Genomic DNA, 12,930 nt, shown 5'->3' on the forward strand with positions numbered 1-12,930 from the left:
TACAATGTAAATAAATCATGACAAGCGGTACACACCATTTAATAGGTTTCTTAGGTGGTTAGAAGTTGTGTTACTTAGCCTTTGGAATCTTTAATCTTTAGTTGTTACAGCCTATTGTTTAGGCAAAACTACCAAAGCTGTATTTAGGCCCCATCTACCCTAAAAATACAAGCAATCCTGGAATCCTGAATCACAACATATAGCACAGAGACACCCTAGCCATGTTCCCAACTAAGCTAGATAACATGGTTTAAGGGAACAACTGTTCTATAACCAGATTATCTTACTGGTTATATTAGTAGTGTAAACAGGCCTCAAAGTCTTAAGGATCTGATAGCTAAACAGGGGCAAACAAGAAAACTCAAAGCTGATGTTTTTAAACCTTTTCTGCCTAGATGTTGCAATATATCATATATTAGAAGCTTTTGCAATTCATGTTTTGTTATCCAAGACTTTGCATCTTAGATAAAATTAGACATTTCCTTGCTTTTGAAGCTTCATCAGACTAAATGTTATCTTAGTGTGCTTTCAAGGTCTAGTTTTGAAGAGATAAATAATGTTCACAGAAACAAAACACTGGCACCAAGCCTGTGGTCCCTGGCTGGAGTAGTACTTAATTGGTTCCATTCTTTCCTCTGAAAGAGGAGCATTAGCTGATCTATAAAATCCTGAAAATTGTGGGGTCTTTGCTGTGCTGAAGCTGTCGATGTGGTGTCTTAAACAGCTGTTTGTTCACAGCCCCTGAATGTTAACCATCTTGAGGTTTGAGATTATGCTTTCTCAGGAAGAGCAACAGCGATGCAAATTCATTTCTCAAGTTGGTCTGACAATCAGGGAGTGAAATGATGAGCCAGCCCATCTCTTTTCCTGAGGCTTCTAAGGATGGGAGGCTTTGTGGGTGCAGCAAGTTTTGGAGGAAGTGTTCTTTCATTTTATACAAGGAACATAAATGTACATGCACTTGAAGTCCATAATTGAGAGCCTTTTAGAAATTTAGTAAGTGTGGTAAATAAAAATTAAAGCTTACCACACAGTTTGTTAGACCATTTTGAATACTGCTTAGTAATTAGCTGTCTCAATAGACTGCCTTATTTACAATATTTACTCACTAAAATATTGCTTTTAGGCTCATTGTACTCATCTGACAATTTTAGCCTTTTAATATGCTAAGTGACAGTTTAACTTTAAACATATCAGACACTTTAAAAAACTCTTTAAGAATATAAATATCGAGAATTCAGGGGTCTTTTTAACAACAGCCACCAAATCTCAGAACTCCTGGGGATAAGGGGGGGAAAAAGAAAATAGGGTACACAGTGGAAATAATGACATTCTTAATTATAAGATTGTTAGCTGATGCTTGACCTATACATGATATTTCTACTTGTACATATGTACAGACAAAACAAATCTTATTCATTTTGAGGAAAACTCCTTCATTTTGTATTTTTAATTTCATTTTTAAAGTTTCTTTCTCTTGTGATAAAGGATTTGGCTGTGTTTCTTAATTCAGTATCCCTTATTCAAGTTGCCTTGTCAAAAGATGTCAGCCCTGAGAACTCCATGAAACTCAATATTCAAGTATAAATTTAAGCTTATGCTCTCAAATAGAAAAATTCAGAAAGTCACCCTTTTCAGAAAGTAAACTTTTATGATGTGGCCTTAAATCCAGTGTATCAATACTGCTGCCGAACAGGATGAAGAAAAGACTGGTTACACTGAAACTCACCCTGAATTAGGATGATTAGTGGATGGCTGCACATATCAAAACCACCCTGAAAATAAACCGAACGCACTCTAAAGGCGTTTCCAAACTGTATGCCAGACTTACGAGGTGAATTTAAGCCAATGCCAAGCTCTCATTTCTTTCCCCTTGTGTAAATGCGACACAATCGGGCCTCACATGCAGGCCTCTCTCTCTCCATTTCAGGCAGGACCTTTGTTCCATACGTCGATGTTTTTCCCCCAAAGCCCGTGACAACTTTCCACTCTTCCCCTTATTATTTTCCGGTTCACAGTCTAGACTTTCAGACTCCCGATCCCTTAAAACACCCAACTGCGGAGAAACCCGATGAGCCAGTGCATTAGGAGGCGGGGGGAGGGGGGAACAATAAAAAAGTTGAACAGCAGGAAGATGGGCCTGCAGGTCTGGTAAAAGCCCCGGCATCGGTTTGTTTACCAGCCCCAGACAGCCAGGGCAGCAGCTAGGAAGGGATCGGCGCGAGTGCCGTGAGCGCCACAAAAAAATCTTCACGGCTCCCCAATACCCAGCCACGCTCACCGATACGGTATCACGGGACTAGCAGTAAGGGGGGTGACGGGGGAAGAGAGAATTTACGTGTGAGTATTATGCAAACAAACAGCAGGACCAAGGGACTAGTTACTTCACTGAAAGCAACAAAAAAGAAAAAGAAAAAAAAAGGGGGGGGGAATCAACTCTCAACCGATGCGGGTGGAAATAATCCTGTAGTGGGTAGTCAGTATTGTAACTCGAATCAACACCCTATCCCCCCGCCTGGGAAATATGGACGGCGGCTGATTATTTTGCCTTTTCTTTCTCCGGCTGGGATTTTTGTTGCTATTATAAAAAAGGAAACTCAATAGCTCCTTAAAAAATAAGTATAACTGCAACAGGGAAAGGGGGTTCATGTGGAGGGAGGCAAATACAAATCGGGTTCAGTAGCGTCAACCCTGACACTAGCCTTTTGTATTAGCAACTACACAGGCCACAGAGCTAGTCGTAGCTGGTGCGGAGGAGAGTCCCCCACCTTGGGGGTCCAGGTGGTCGGGAACATTGCGTGAGGCAGGGATTGGGGGCAGCTTCTCTCCTCCCCCCTTCCCCATTAATATTTTGGGGGCGGTGGGGGTGTACTGAAGTCAGCTTCCAGTAGCTGCTTGGCCATTTTGTCAATTCCATTTCTACCACCTCCACCCCCTCATCCCTTCCCCTTCTCCTTCCTGAGTGAGGGCCTCACCACCAGAATCCCATTATTAAACCCAGGGCCCTCGTCGGCCCTTCCACCCGCCCCCCGTAGCATCTCCCCCTCCCCCGATCATTACGCCTCCCCCCAGGCCCCAGCCCTCACTCTCCCACAAACAATGCCTAGGATGGCGCGTCTCCCCTCCCCCCTACCCCGGGTAGACGGGGACGGGCAGCTGAGCTCATACCGGGGGTGACACAACAGGCCTGACCAAGAGAGCCTAGGGCAGTTGAGGGGGCTCAGCACCCCCCCCCCTCAGATCCTCAGTGCCCAGGAAAAGGGAAGAGAGTCCCATGTACCTAGTTTGTCCCGATGCGGCCTCCGCAGACGCTCCGTGCCACCCCAGCAGCAGCTTCCCTTCCCTTCAATTATCAGCTGAAGCCGCAGCACCGACCAGCGCTTCGTCCGCCTCCGCAGCCGAACCCCTTCCAGTGGCACAGGGGGAGGCTGGGGACTACTTAACCCCCCAGTGGGGCCCGCAGCCCCTGCCCGTCCCCCCTGCCTAAATGCGCTCCCCCTGCCCGGCTGGCCGCCCGCCGCGAAGCCCCTGGACCGGTGGTTTGCTCGTCCTGGTTCCCTGCGCTGGAAGGCGTTTCTTGGCCTAGCGAGCGGTATCCTTCCGCCGGGGTCGTCACCCCTGGGTCCATGCAAGTATTTCCCCTCAGGTCAGCGGGGCTGGAGGGACTGTTTTTACCAACTAAGGGGTGTACGGGACCCTCCTCGCCGCTGGGGCGAAGACCCCGCTGGGCTAGAGCGTTAATATCCACCCGGCCCCTTTAAGAGGGGGCTGGGCTCCCAGTGACCTCTCGTGATGCCCGCCCCTTCCTGGTTGCCATAGTCACCTCTTGCCAGCGTCCCAAAATGGCGTCTCTACTGCAGGAGGACCTGTTCGAGACCCGCGCGCAGGCCCCGGCCCCCAGCAAGGACTTCTACCAGCTGATCGTCACCCGGAAGGAGGTGGGTGAACGAGGGAAGGAGGCCCTGCCCGTGGCCTCCGTCAGCGCCCCCACCCCACTGCCAGCTGCCTACCGGGCTGTTGCTGCTCCGGCTCGCACGCAGATAAGGCAACTCAACGGGCTGTCGGGGCAACCCGAAGCCTGGGGAGGGTCCACGGATCTGTCACCGGTCGGGGATCCAGAGGGGGGCCTGGCAAAGGCCGTTGACTAGGAGTCTGGTATGCGGGTGGGGAAACACCACCAAAGGTAGGGGCAGAGGGCACATAGGATTACTAAGCGTCACTGAAACGTGCTTGTGAATGTATGGGAAAGCATTGCCTGGTGGAAAACTCACTGACCAAGTATCCAGGGAAGTGGGGGTATCATCACTGAATGGGATCTGAGTAGTAGTTCATGTAAAGCATGTGAGGTCTGAGGATCCAATACGCATTGGAAGGTATCCCCAATAAGGATTCAGGGGTAAAATGGGAAAGTCACCAACTGAGTATGAAAAAGTGTTGCAGAGTGATGATTAAGTAACCTTGAAAACATTTCCCAGTTGCATGAGATACTGTGACCTTGACAAAAAATATAGAACGAATTAAGGGACTTTCAAAGACTGTCACAAATAAGTGATCCAGTGATTAGAGAAAACAACACAATGCTGAGAAAAGTCACAATGCTTTTCCTAAGGAAAAGCAAGTTTTAAAGGCGCTGGAATAAACTGAATCTAGAGGCAAATCAGTAGCTTTACACTGAAATATCCCGCCAGAAAGGTGAAGTGAATAGCTAGGAAGAATTAATCTGCCTGTTTTGGGACAGGAATCCAAAACGTTTTCATAATCTTACGGATAATACATGTCAAGACACTTCTTTGGCAGGTTAGTTAGAATCTTGTTTCTCTGGTAATGTCCAAGGGTGGTCCAGAAAGAGTGTTCAAAATAATCCTGAGTGAGATTTTAAGTGTCTTATTGAAACATACTACAAAATCCTTTATCACAAGAGTAAAACTGATGCCTTAAAACCGCTTTAAAATTAATCTCCAATAAGAGAGTCTCCCCCACAAATGATGGGATTAATTTCCACTTCTTTAAAGATTTACTTCAGTTTTGTTTCATGTTTACCCTAAATTTGACTGGGATTGATTTTGAAAGTGAAGGTATTGCATGGAGAGAGCAGGTGCAAGATATGAATACTGAACTCTGTCTCAAGCTGTGTGTATGAGTTTTAATGTTGTGAGACTTCAGAAATAATATACTAAATGAGATTTTAATGGTCTCATTGAAACACATAGCCAAATTCTTTGTCACAAGAAGGAGATACTTTTTACATGTCATTAAAACTAATCCAAAATGACAAAGATGTCTTCCCTCCAATTAGGTAAGAGTTGGCAGGCCTGTAAAATAAACAAACCAAAATTGAATCTATAACTCCAAAATGAATACAATTCTAAGCTTTGATCTTTATGTCCCACATGGTTTTTCTTTTGATCTCTTCAAAGCTATTAGTTTCCTTCTAAAAGTGGCACTATAGATAATTGTTGGTTTGTTTTTTTTCAACGAATATGAAAGTATACCAGTCAACAGTAGCAAAAAAAATAGTTTAAATTTCAAGAGTTTCCGTTACAACTTCCTTTTGGACTTGATAGCTTTCTGAAAAATTCTGTTTTGAGGCTGAAATTTCAACATTGGGTGTCTGACTAAGGTGATTTTTAAAAAATGTTCATTACATTCTGCCATTTTTGAAAAAATATATATTGTTGCCCCCTGAGCACTTTGGCAATATTTGGCCCCCTGAGAGTTGTTTCAGTTGGGTGGAGAAATTGATGATGGAGTCAGGTATTTCTTTGATGTAATCTGTTTATTTACAAGAAATGTACAAATTCCTGTTTCCCTATACACAGCAGGAATTAAACAGCAAGACACAGTTACTTTGCTCACAATTCCAAGACCCTTTCTAGCCAGCGCTTAGCACAAAAGGCGCTCTCTCTCGGCTTTTTCTCAGGGCCATGCTCCAACTCCTTGTTCTGCTGTCTTCTTTTCTGTGTCTGTTTCTGTGGTGTTTATCACTGCTTCCCTGTAACACACACCACTCGAGTCCAATCAAACCCTGCCCCCAAGATCACAGAGGGACCTCCTGCCACATGGCTAAAACCTACTCCAGGCTTGGATGTGGCTTTGTTCTGGGCAAAGGCCCCTATTGTTTCATCCATCTATACTATAAAGTAGCTCAATTGTTCTTTACATTTTTCCCCAAATGAAGGGCAGCTATTAATATCCAGCAGTTTCAATGAGGTTTAACCCAAACCCAACATGGTTTTAGTAAAGGGAAATCATGCCTCACCAATCTACTAGAATTCTTTGAGGGGATCAACAACATGTGGACCAAGGGGATCCAGTGGATATAGTGTACTTAGATTTTCAGAAAGCCTTTGACAAGGTCCCTCACCAAAGGCTCTTATGCAAAGTAAGCTGCCACGGGATAAGAGGAAAGGTGCTCTCATGGATTGGTAACTGGTTAAAAGATAGGAAACAAAGGTTTGGTATAAATGGTCAGTTCTCAGAATGGAGAGAGGTAAATAGTGGTGTCCTCCAGGGGTCTGTTCTGGGACCAGTCCTATTCAACATATTCATAAATGATCTGGAAAAAGGGGTAAACAGTGAGGTGGCAAAATGTGCAGATGATACACAATTACTAAAGATAGTTAAGACCCAGGCAGACTGCGAAGAGCTACAAAAGGATTTCTTAAAACTGGGTGACTGGGCAACAAAATGGCAGATGAAATTCAATGTTGATAAATGCAAAGTAATGCACATTGGAAAGCATAATCCCAACTATACATATAAAATGATGGGATCTAAATTAGCTGTTACCACTCAAGAAAGAGATCTTGGAGTCATTGTGGATAGTTCTTTGAAAACATTCACTCAATGTGCGGCAGCAGTCAAAAAAGCGAACAGAATGCTGGGAATAATTAAGAAAGGGATAGATAACAGCACAGAAAATATCATGTTGCCTCTATATAAATCCATGGTACACCCACATCTTGAATACTGTGTGCAGATGTGGTCACCCCATCTCAAAAAAGACATTGGAATTGGAAAAGGTTCAGAAAAGGGCAACAAAAATTATTAGGGTATGGAACGGCTTCCATATGAGGAGAGATTAATACGACTGGGGCTTTTCGGCTTGGAAAAGAGATGGCTAAGGGGAGATATGATTGAGGTCTATCAAATCATGACTGGTGTAGAGAAAGTAGATAAGGAAATGCTGTTTACTACTTCTCATAACACAAGAACTAGGGGTCACCAAATGAAATTAATAGGCATCAGGTTTAAAACAAATAAAAGGAAGTATTTCTTCACACAACGCACAGTCAACCTGTGGAACTCCTTGCCAGAGGATGTTGTGAAGGCCAAGACCATAACAGGGTTCAAAAAAGAACTAGATAAATTCATGGAGGATAGGTCCATCAATGGCTATTAGCCAGGATGGGCAGGAATGGTGTCCCTAGCCTCTGTTTGCCAGAAGCTGGGAATGAGCGACAGGGGATGGATCATTTGATGATTACCTGTTCTGTTCATTGCCTCTGGGGCACCTGGCACTGGCCACTGTCGGAATACAGGATACCAGGTTAGATGGACCTTTGGTCTGACCCAGTAGGGCCATTCTTATGTTCTTATGACAATATTGATATAATAGGCATCACAGATCTGGTCTACACTGTGGGGGTCGAATTTAGTCGCGTTAGGTCAATTTAAAAATGAATGCGGCCACACAACCAACCCCGTTCCATCGACCTAAAGGGCTCTTAAAATCGACTTTTGTACTCCTCCCCGGCAAGGGGAGTAGCGCTAAAATCGACTTTGCTGGGTCGAATTTGGGGTAGTGCGGATGCAAATCGACAGTATTGGCCTCCGGGAGCTATCCCAGAGTGCTCCATTGTGACCGCTCTGGACAGCACTTTGAACTCCGATGCACTAGCCAGGTACACAGGAAAAGCCCCGGGAACTTTTGAATTTCATTTCCTGTTTGGTCAGCGTGGCGAACTCAGCAGCACAGGTGACCATGCAGTCCCCCCAGAATCATAGAGAATAGAATGTTTCTACGTTCCCCCATCATCTCCGTCCCTGAGGTTGTCGCAGATTAGAAGGCGAAAAAAACGCACTTGTAATGATATGTTTTCCGAGCTCATGCAGTCCTCCTGCACTGATAGGGAACAGCTTAATGCATGGAGGCATTCAGTGGCAGAGGCCAGGAAAGAATTAAGTGAGCGCGAAGAGCGGAGGCAGGATGCTATGCTGAGGCTAATGGGGGAGCAAATGGACATGATGAAGTGTCTGTTGGAACTGCAGGAAAGCCAACAAGAGCACAGACCCCCGCTGCATCCACTGTATAACCGCCTACCCTCCTCATGTTCCATAGCCTCCTCACCCAGATGCCTAAGAATGCTGGGGAGGGGGCTCCGGGTACCCAGCCACTCCACTGCAGAGGATGGCCCAAGCAACAGAAGGCTGTCATTCAAACAGTTTGATTTTTAGTGTGGCTACAATAAGCAATGTGGCCTTGTCCTTTCCTTCTCCCCCACCACCCAGGCTACCTTATCCGTTATCTCTCTTTTTTTTTTTTAATTAATAAAGAAAGAATGCATTGTTTCCAAACAATAGTTATTTTATTTCGAAGGGGGGAGGGTGGTTGGCTTACAGGGAATTAAAATCAACAAAGGGGGCGGGTTTGTATGAAGGAGAAACACACACAACTGTCACACCAAAGCCTGGCCAGTCATGAAACTGGTTTTCAAAGCCTCTCTGATGCGCAGCGCACCTTGCTGTGCTCTTCTAATGCCCTGGTATCTGGCGCGAAATGATTGTCTGCCGTTGCTTTCACGGAGGGAGGGGCGACTGACAACATATACCCAAAACCACCCGCGACAATGTTTTAGCCCCATCAGGCATTGGGAGCTTAACCCAGAATTCCAATGGGCGGCGGAGACGGCGGGAACTGTGGGATAGCTACCCACAGTGCACCGCTCCCTAAGTCGATGATAGCCATGGTAGTGAGGATGCACTCCGCCGACTTAATGCGCTTAGTGTGGACATACGCAATCGACTGTATAAAAATCGACTTCTATAAAATCAACCTAATTTCGTAGTGTTGACATACCCACAGAAACTTGGTGGAACAATGATAAATCAATGGGACACAGTAATACCAGGGTACAAAATAGATAAAGAGTGACAGAATAGGTTGTGCTGGTGGGGGTAGGAGGGAGGAGTGGCACTGTATGTGCACTATATGTGAAAAGCATAGAGCCAAATATAGTAAAAATCTTAAATGACTCAAACTGTACCATAAAATCTCTATGGATAGAAATTGCATGCTTGACTAATAAAAGTATAGAAGTAGGAATATACTGAGTACCTGACCGTGATGGAGATTGTGAAATGCTCAGGGAGACTAGAGAAGCTATAAAAATAGAAAACTCAGTAATAATGGAGGGTTCCAACTATCCCCATACTGACTGGGTACATATTACCTCAGGACAGGATGCAGAGATAAAGTTTCTAGACAAAATTAATGACTGCTTCTTGGAGTAGCTAATCCTGGAACCTACAAGGGGAGAGACAATTCTTGATTTTGCCCTAAGTGGAGCATAGTATCTGGTCCCAGAGGTGAATATAGTTGAACTGCTTGGTAATTGTGATGATAATGTAATTTAATTTAACATACTTGCAGGGGAGAAAATACTAAAGAAGTCCAGCACAGTAGCATTTAACTTCAGAAGGGGGGACTACACAAAAAATGAGGACACTAGTTAAAGGGAAATTAAAAGCAACAGTCACAAGAATGAAATGCCTGCAGGCTGCATGGAAACTATTTAAAAACACCATAATAAAGGCTCAAACTAAATGTATATCCCCCAAATTTAAAAAAAAAAAAAACATAAGAGGACCAAAAAGTGCCACCATGGCTAAACAAGAGAGTAAAAGAGGTGGTTAGAGGGGAAGAAGACATCTTTTAAAAATTGGGAATCAAATCTCACTGAGGAAAATAGAAAGGTGCATAAACTCTGGCAAGTCACATGTAAAAGTATAATTTGGCAGGCCAAAAAAGAATTTGAAGATAAACTAGCAAAAGACACAAAAACTAAGAAAAATGTTGCAAAACAAAATTTAAGTACACAGATGCAGGCAGCCTGCCAAACAATCAGTGGGGCCAGGGTGATTTATCAGGGTGGTAAAGAAGCACTCAAAGAAGACACGGTTGTTGTGGAAAAGCTAAATAAACTCTTTGCATCGATCTTCACTGCAGAGGATGTGAGGGAGATTCCCACACCTGAGCCTTTCTTTTTAGGTAACAAATCAGAGGAACTGTCCCAGAGTGAGGTGTCAATAGAGGAGGTTTTGGAACAAACTGATAAATTAAACAGTAATAAATCACCAGGACTAGATGGCATTCACCCCAGAGTTTTGAAGGAACTCAAATGTGAAATAGTAGAATTGCTAAATGTGGTACATAACCTATCACTTAACTTAGCCTCTGTACCAGAAGACTTCTTAGCATATGTGCAATGTGCCTCAGGTGGCACGTGACCAGGATTTTTCACTGAATTTGGTCTGCTGGTTCAATCATTAGCTTCCCTGACTTGGGCTAGATATTGACGGGGAGTGCAACATGAACGCTGATCCATGCCCCACACCAGATGACTGGAGAGTACCTAATGCAATGCCAATTTTTTAAAAAGGCTCCAGAGGCAATCCTGGCAATTACAGGCTTGTAAACCTAACTTCAGTACCAGGCAAACTGGTTGAAACTAGGGCTCTCGATTAATCAAAGTTAACTCATGCGATTAACTCAAAAATATTAATCGCTATAAAAAAATTAATCACGATTAATCGCACTGTTTAAACAATAGAATACCAATTGAAATTGATTAAATATTTTTGGATGTTTTTCTACATTTTCAAATATATTGATTTCTATTACAACACAAAATACAAAGTGTACAGTGCTCACTTTATATTATTATTTTTATTACAAATATTGCACTGTAAAAATGATAAACAAAAGAAATAGTATTTTTCAGTTCACCTCATACAAGTACTGTAGTGCAATCTCTTTATCATGAAAGTGTAACTTACAAATGTAGATTTTTTTTGTTACATAACTGCACTCAAAAACAAAACAATGTAAAACTTTAGCGCCTACAAGTCCACTCAGTCCTACTTCTTGTTCAGCCAATCACTAAGACAAACAAGTTTGTTTACATTTACAGGAGATACTGCTGCCTCCTTCTTATTTACAATGTCACCTGAAAGTGAGAACAGGCGTTCGCATGGCACTTTTGTAGCCGGCATTGCAAGGTATTTACGCGCCAGATATGCTAAACATTCATATGTCCCTTCATGCTTCGGCCACCATTCCAGAGGACATACTTCCATGCTGATGATGCTTGTTCAAAAAATAATGTGTTAATTAAATTTGTGACTCAACTCCTTCAGGGAGAATTGTATGTCTCCTGTTCACATTCAGCCATATATTTCATGTTATAACAGTCTTGGATGATGACCCAGCACATGTTCATTTTAAGAACACTTTCACAGTAGATTTGACAAAACGCAAAGAAGGTACCAATGTAAGATGTCTAAAAATAGCTACAGCACTCGATCCAAGGTTTAAGAATCTGAAGTGCCTTCCAAAATCTGAGAGGGATGAGGTAAGGAGCATGCTTTCAGAAGTCTTAAAAGAGCAACACTCAGATGCAGAAACTACAGAACCCAACCACCCAAAAAGAAAATCAACCTTCTGCTGGTGCCATCTGACTCAGATAATGAAAATGAACATGCATTGGTCCGCTGTGCTTTGGGTCATTATCGAGCAGAACCCGTCATCAGCATGGATGCATCTCTTCTGGAATTGTGGTTGAAGCATGAAGGGACATATGAATCTTTAGTGCATCTGGCACGTAAATATCTTGCAACGCCGGCTACAACAGCGCCATGAGAATGCCTGTTCTCACTTTCAGGTGACATTGTAAATGAGATGCGGGCAGCATTATCTCCTGCAAATTGTAACCAAACTTGTTTGTCTGAGTGATGGGCTAAAGTAGGAATGAGTGGACTTGTAGGCGCTCAAGTTTTATATTGTTTTGTTTTTGAATGCAGGTTTTTTTGTACATAATTCTACATTTGTAAGTTCAACTTTCATGATAAAGAGATTGCACTACAGTACTTGTATTAGGTGAATTGAAAAATATTATTTCTTTTGTTTTTTACAGTTCAAATATTTGTAATAAAAATAAATATTAGGTGAGCACTGTACACTTTGTATTCTGTGTTGTAATTGAAATCAATATTTGAAAATGTAGAAAACATCCAAAAATTTTAATAAATGGTATTCTATTATTGTTTAGCAGCGCAATTAATCGCATGATTAATCACGATTAATTTTTTTAATCACTTGACAGCCGTAGCTGAAACTATAGTGAAGAACAGAAATATCAGACACATAGAGGAACACGCTATATTGAGGACGAGTTAACATGGCTTTTGTAAAGGGAAATAGTACCTCAACAATCTGTTAGAATTCTTTGAGAGTGTCAACAGCATATGAACAAGGCTGATCCAGTGGATATAGAGTACTTGAATTTTCAGAAAGCCTTTGACAAGGTCTGACGCCAAAGGCTCCTAAGCAAAATAAGGAGTCATGATAAGAGGAAAGGTCCTCTCATGGGTCAGTGGAAAGGTCCTCTCATGGGTCAGTAACTGGTTAAAAGACAGGAATCAAAGGGTAGGAATAGATGATCAGTTTTCACAATGGAGAGAAGTAAATAGCGGGGTCCAAGGATCTGTACTGGGACCAGTGCTGTTCAACATATTCAGAACTGATCTGGAAAAAAGGTGAGGTGGCAAAGTTTGCAGATGATACAAAATTAATCAAGATAGTTAAGGCCAAAGCAGACTGCAATGAGTTACAAAGGGATCTCACAAAAATGGGTCACTGGGCAGATGAAA

At 43.0% G+C, this 12,930-nt stretch overlaps 2 protein-coding genes across 2 annotated transcripts in view; one reads left to right on the forward strand and one right to left on the reverse strand.

The window, feature by feature from the left end:
• The window catches only part of TRIP12 (thyroid hormone receptor interactor 12), a 155,829-nt gene extending 152,463 nt beyond the window's left edge, over nucleotides 1–3,366 (reverse strand). Inside the window, exon 1 of the mRNA XM_065411164.1 lies at nucleotides 3,281–3,366. The gene's annotated coding sequence lies outside the window, so the exon portion shown is untranslated. The remainder of the gene's footprint in view (nucleotides 1–3,280) is intronic.
• A 476-nt stretch (nucleotides 3,367–3,842) lies between these two features.
• Nucleotides 3,843–12,930, forward strand: part of FBXO36 (F-box protein 36) — a 76,736-nt gene continuing 67,648 nt past the window's right edge. Inside the window, exon 1 of the mRNA XM_065411415.1 lies at nucleotides 3,843–3,938. Coding sequence (XP_065267487.1) covers nucleotides 3,843–3,938 — 96 coding nt within the window. The remainder of the gene's footprint in view (nucleotides 3,939–12,930) is intronic.

The sequence above is a fragment of the Emys orbicularis genome, chromosome 9 (assembly GCF_028017835.1).
Source record: "Emys orbicularis isolate rEmyOrb1 chromosome 9, rEmyOrb1.hap1, whole genome shotgun sequence".
In the NCBI taxonomy this organism is placed as follows: domain Eukaryota; kingdom Metazoa; phylum Chordata; order Testudines; family Emydidae; genus Emys; species Emys orbicularis.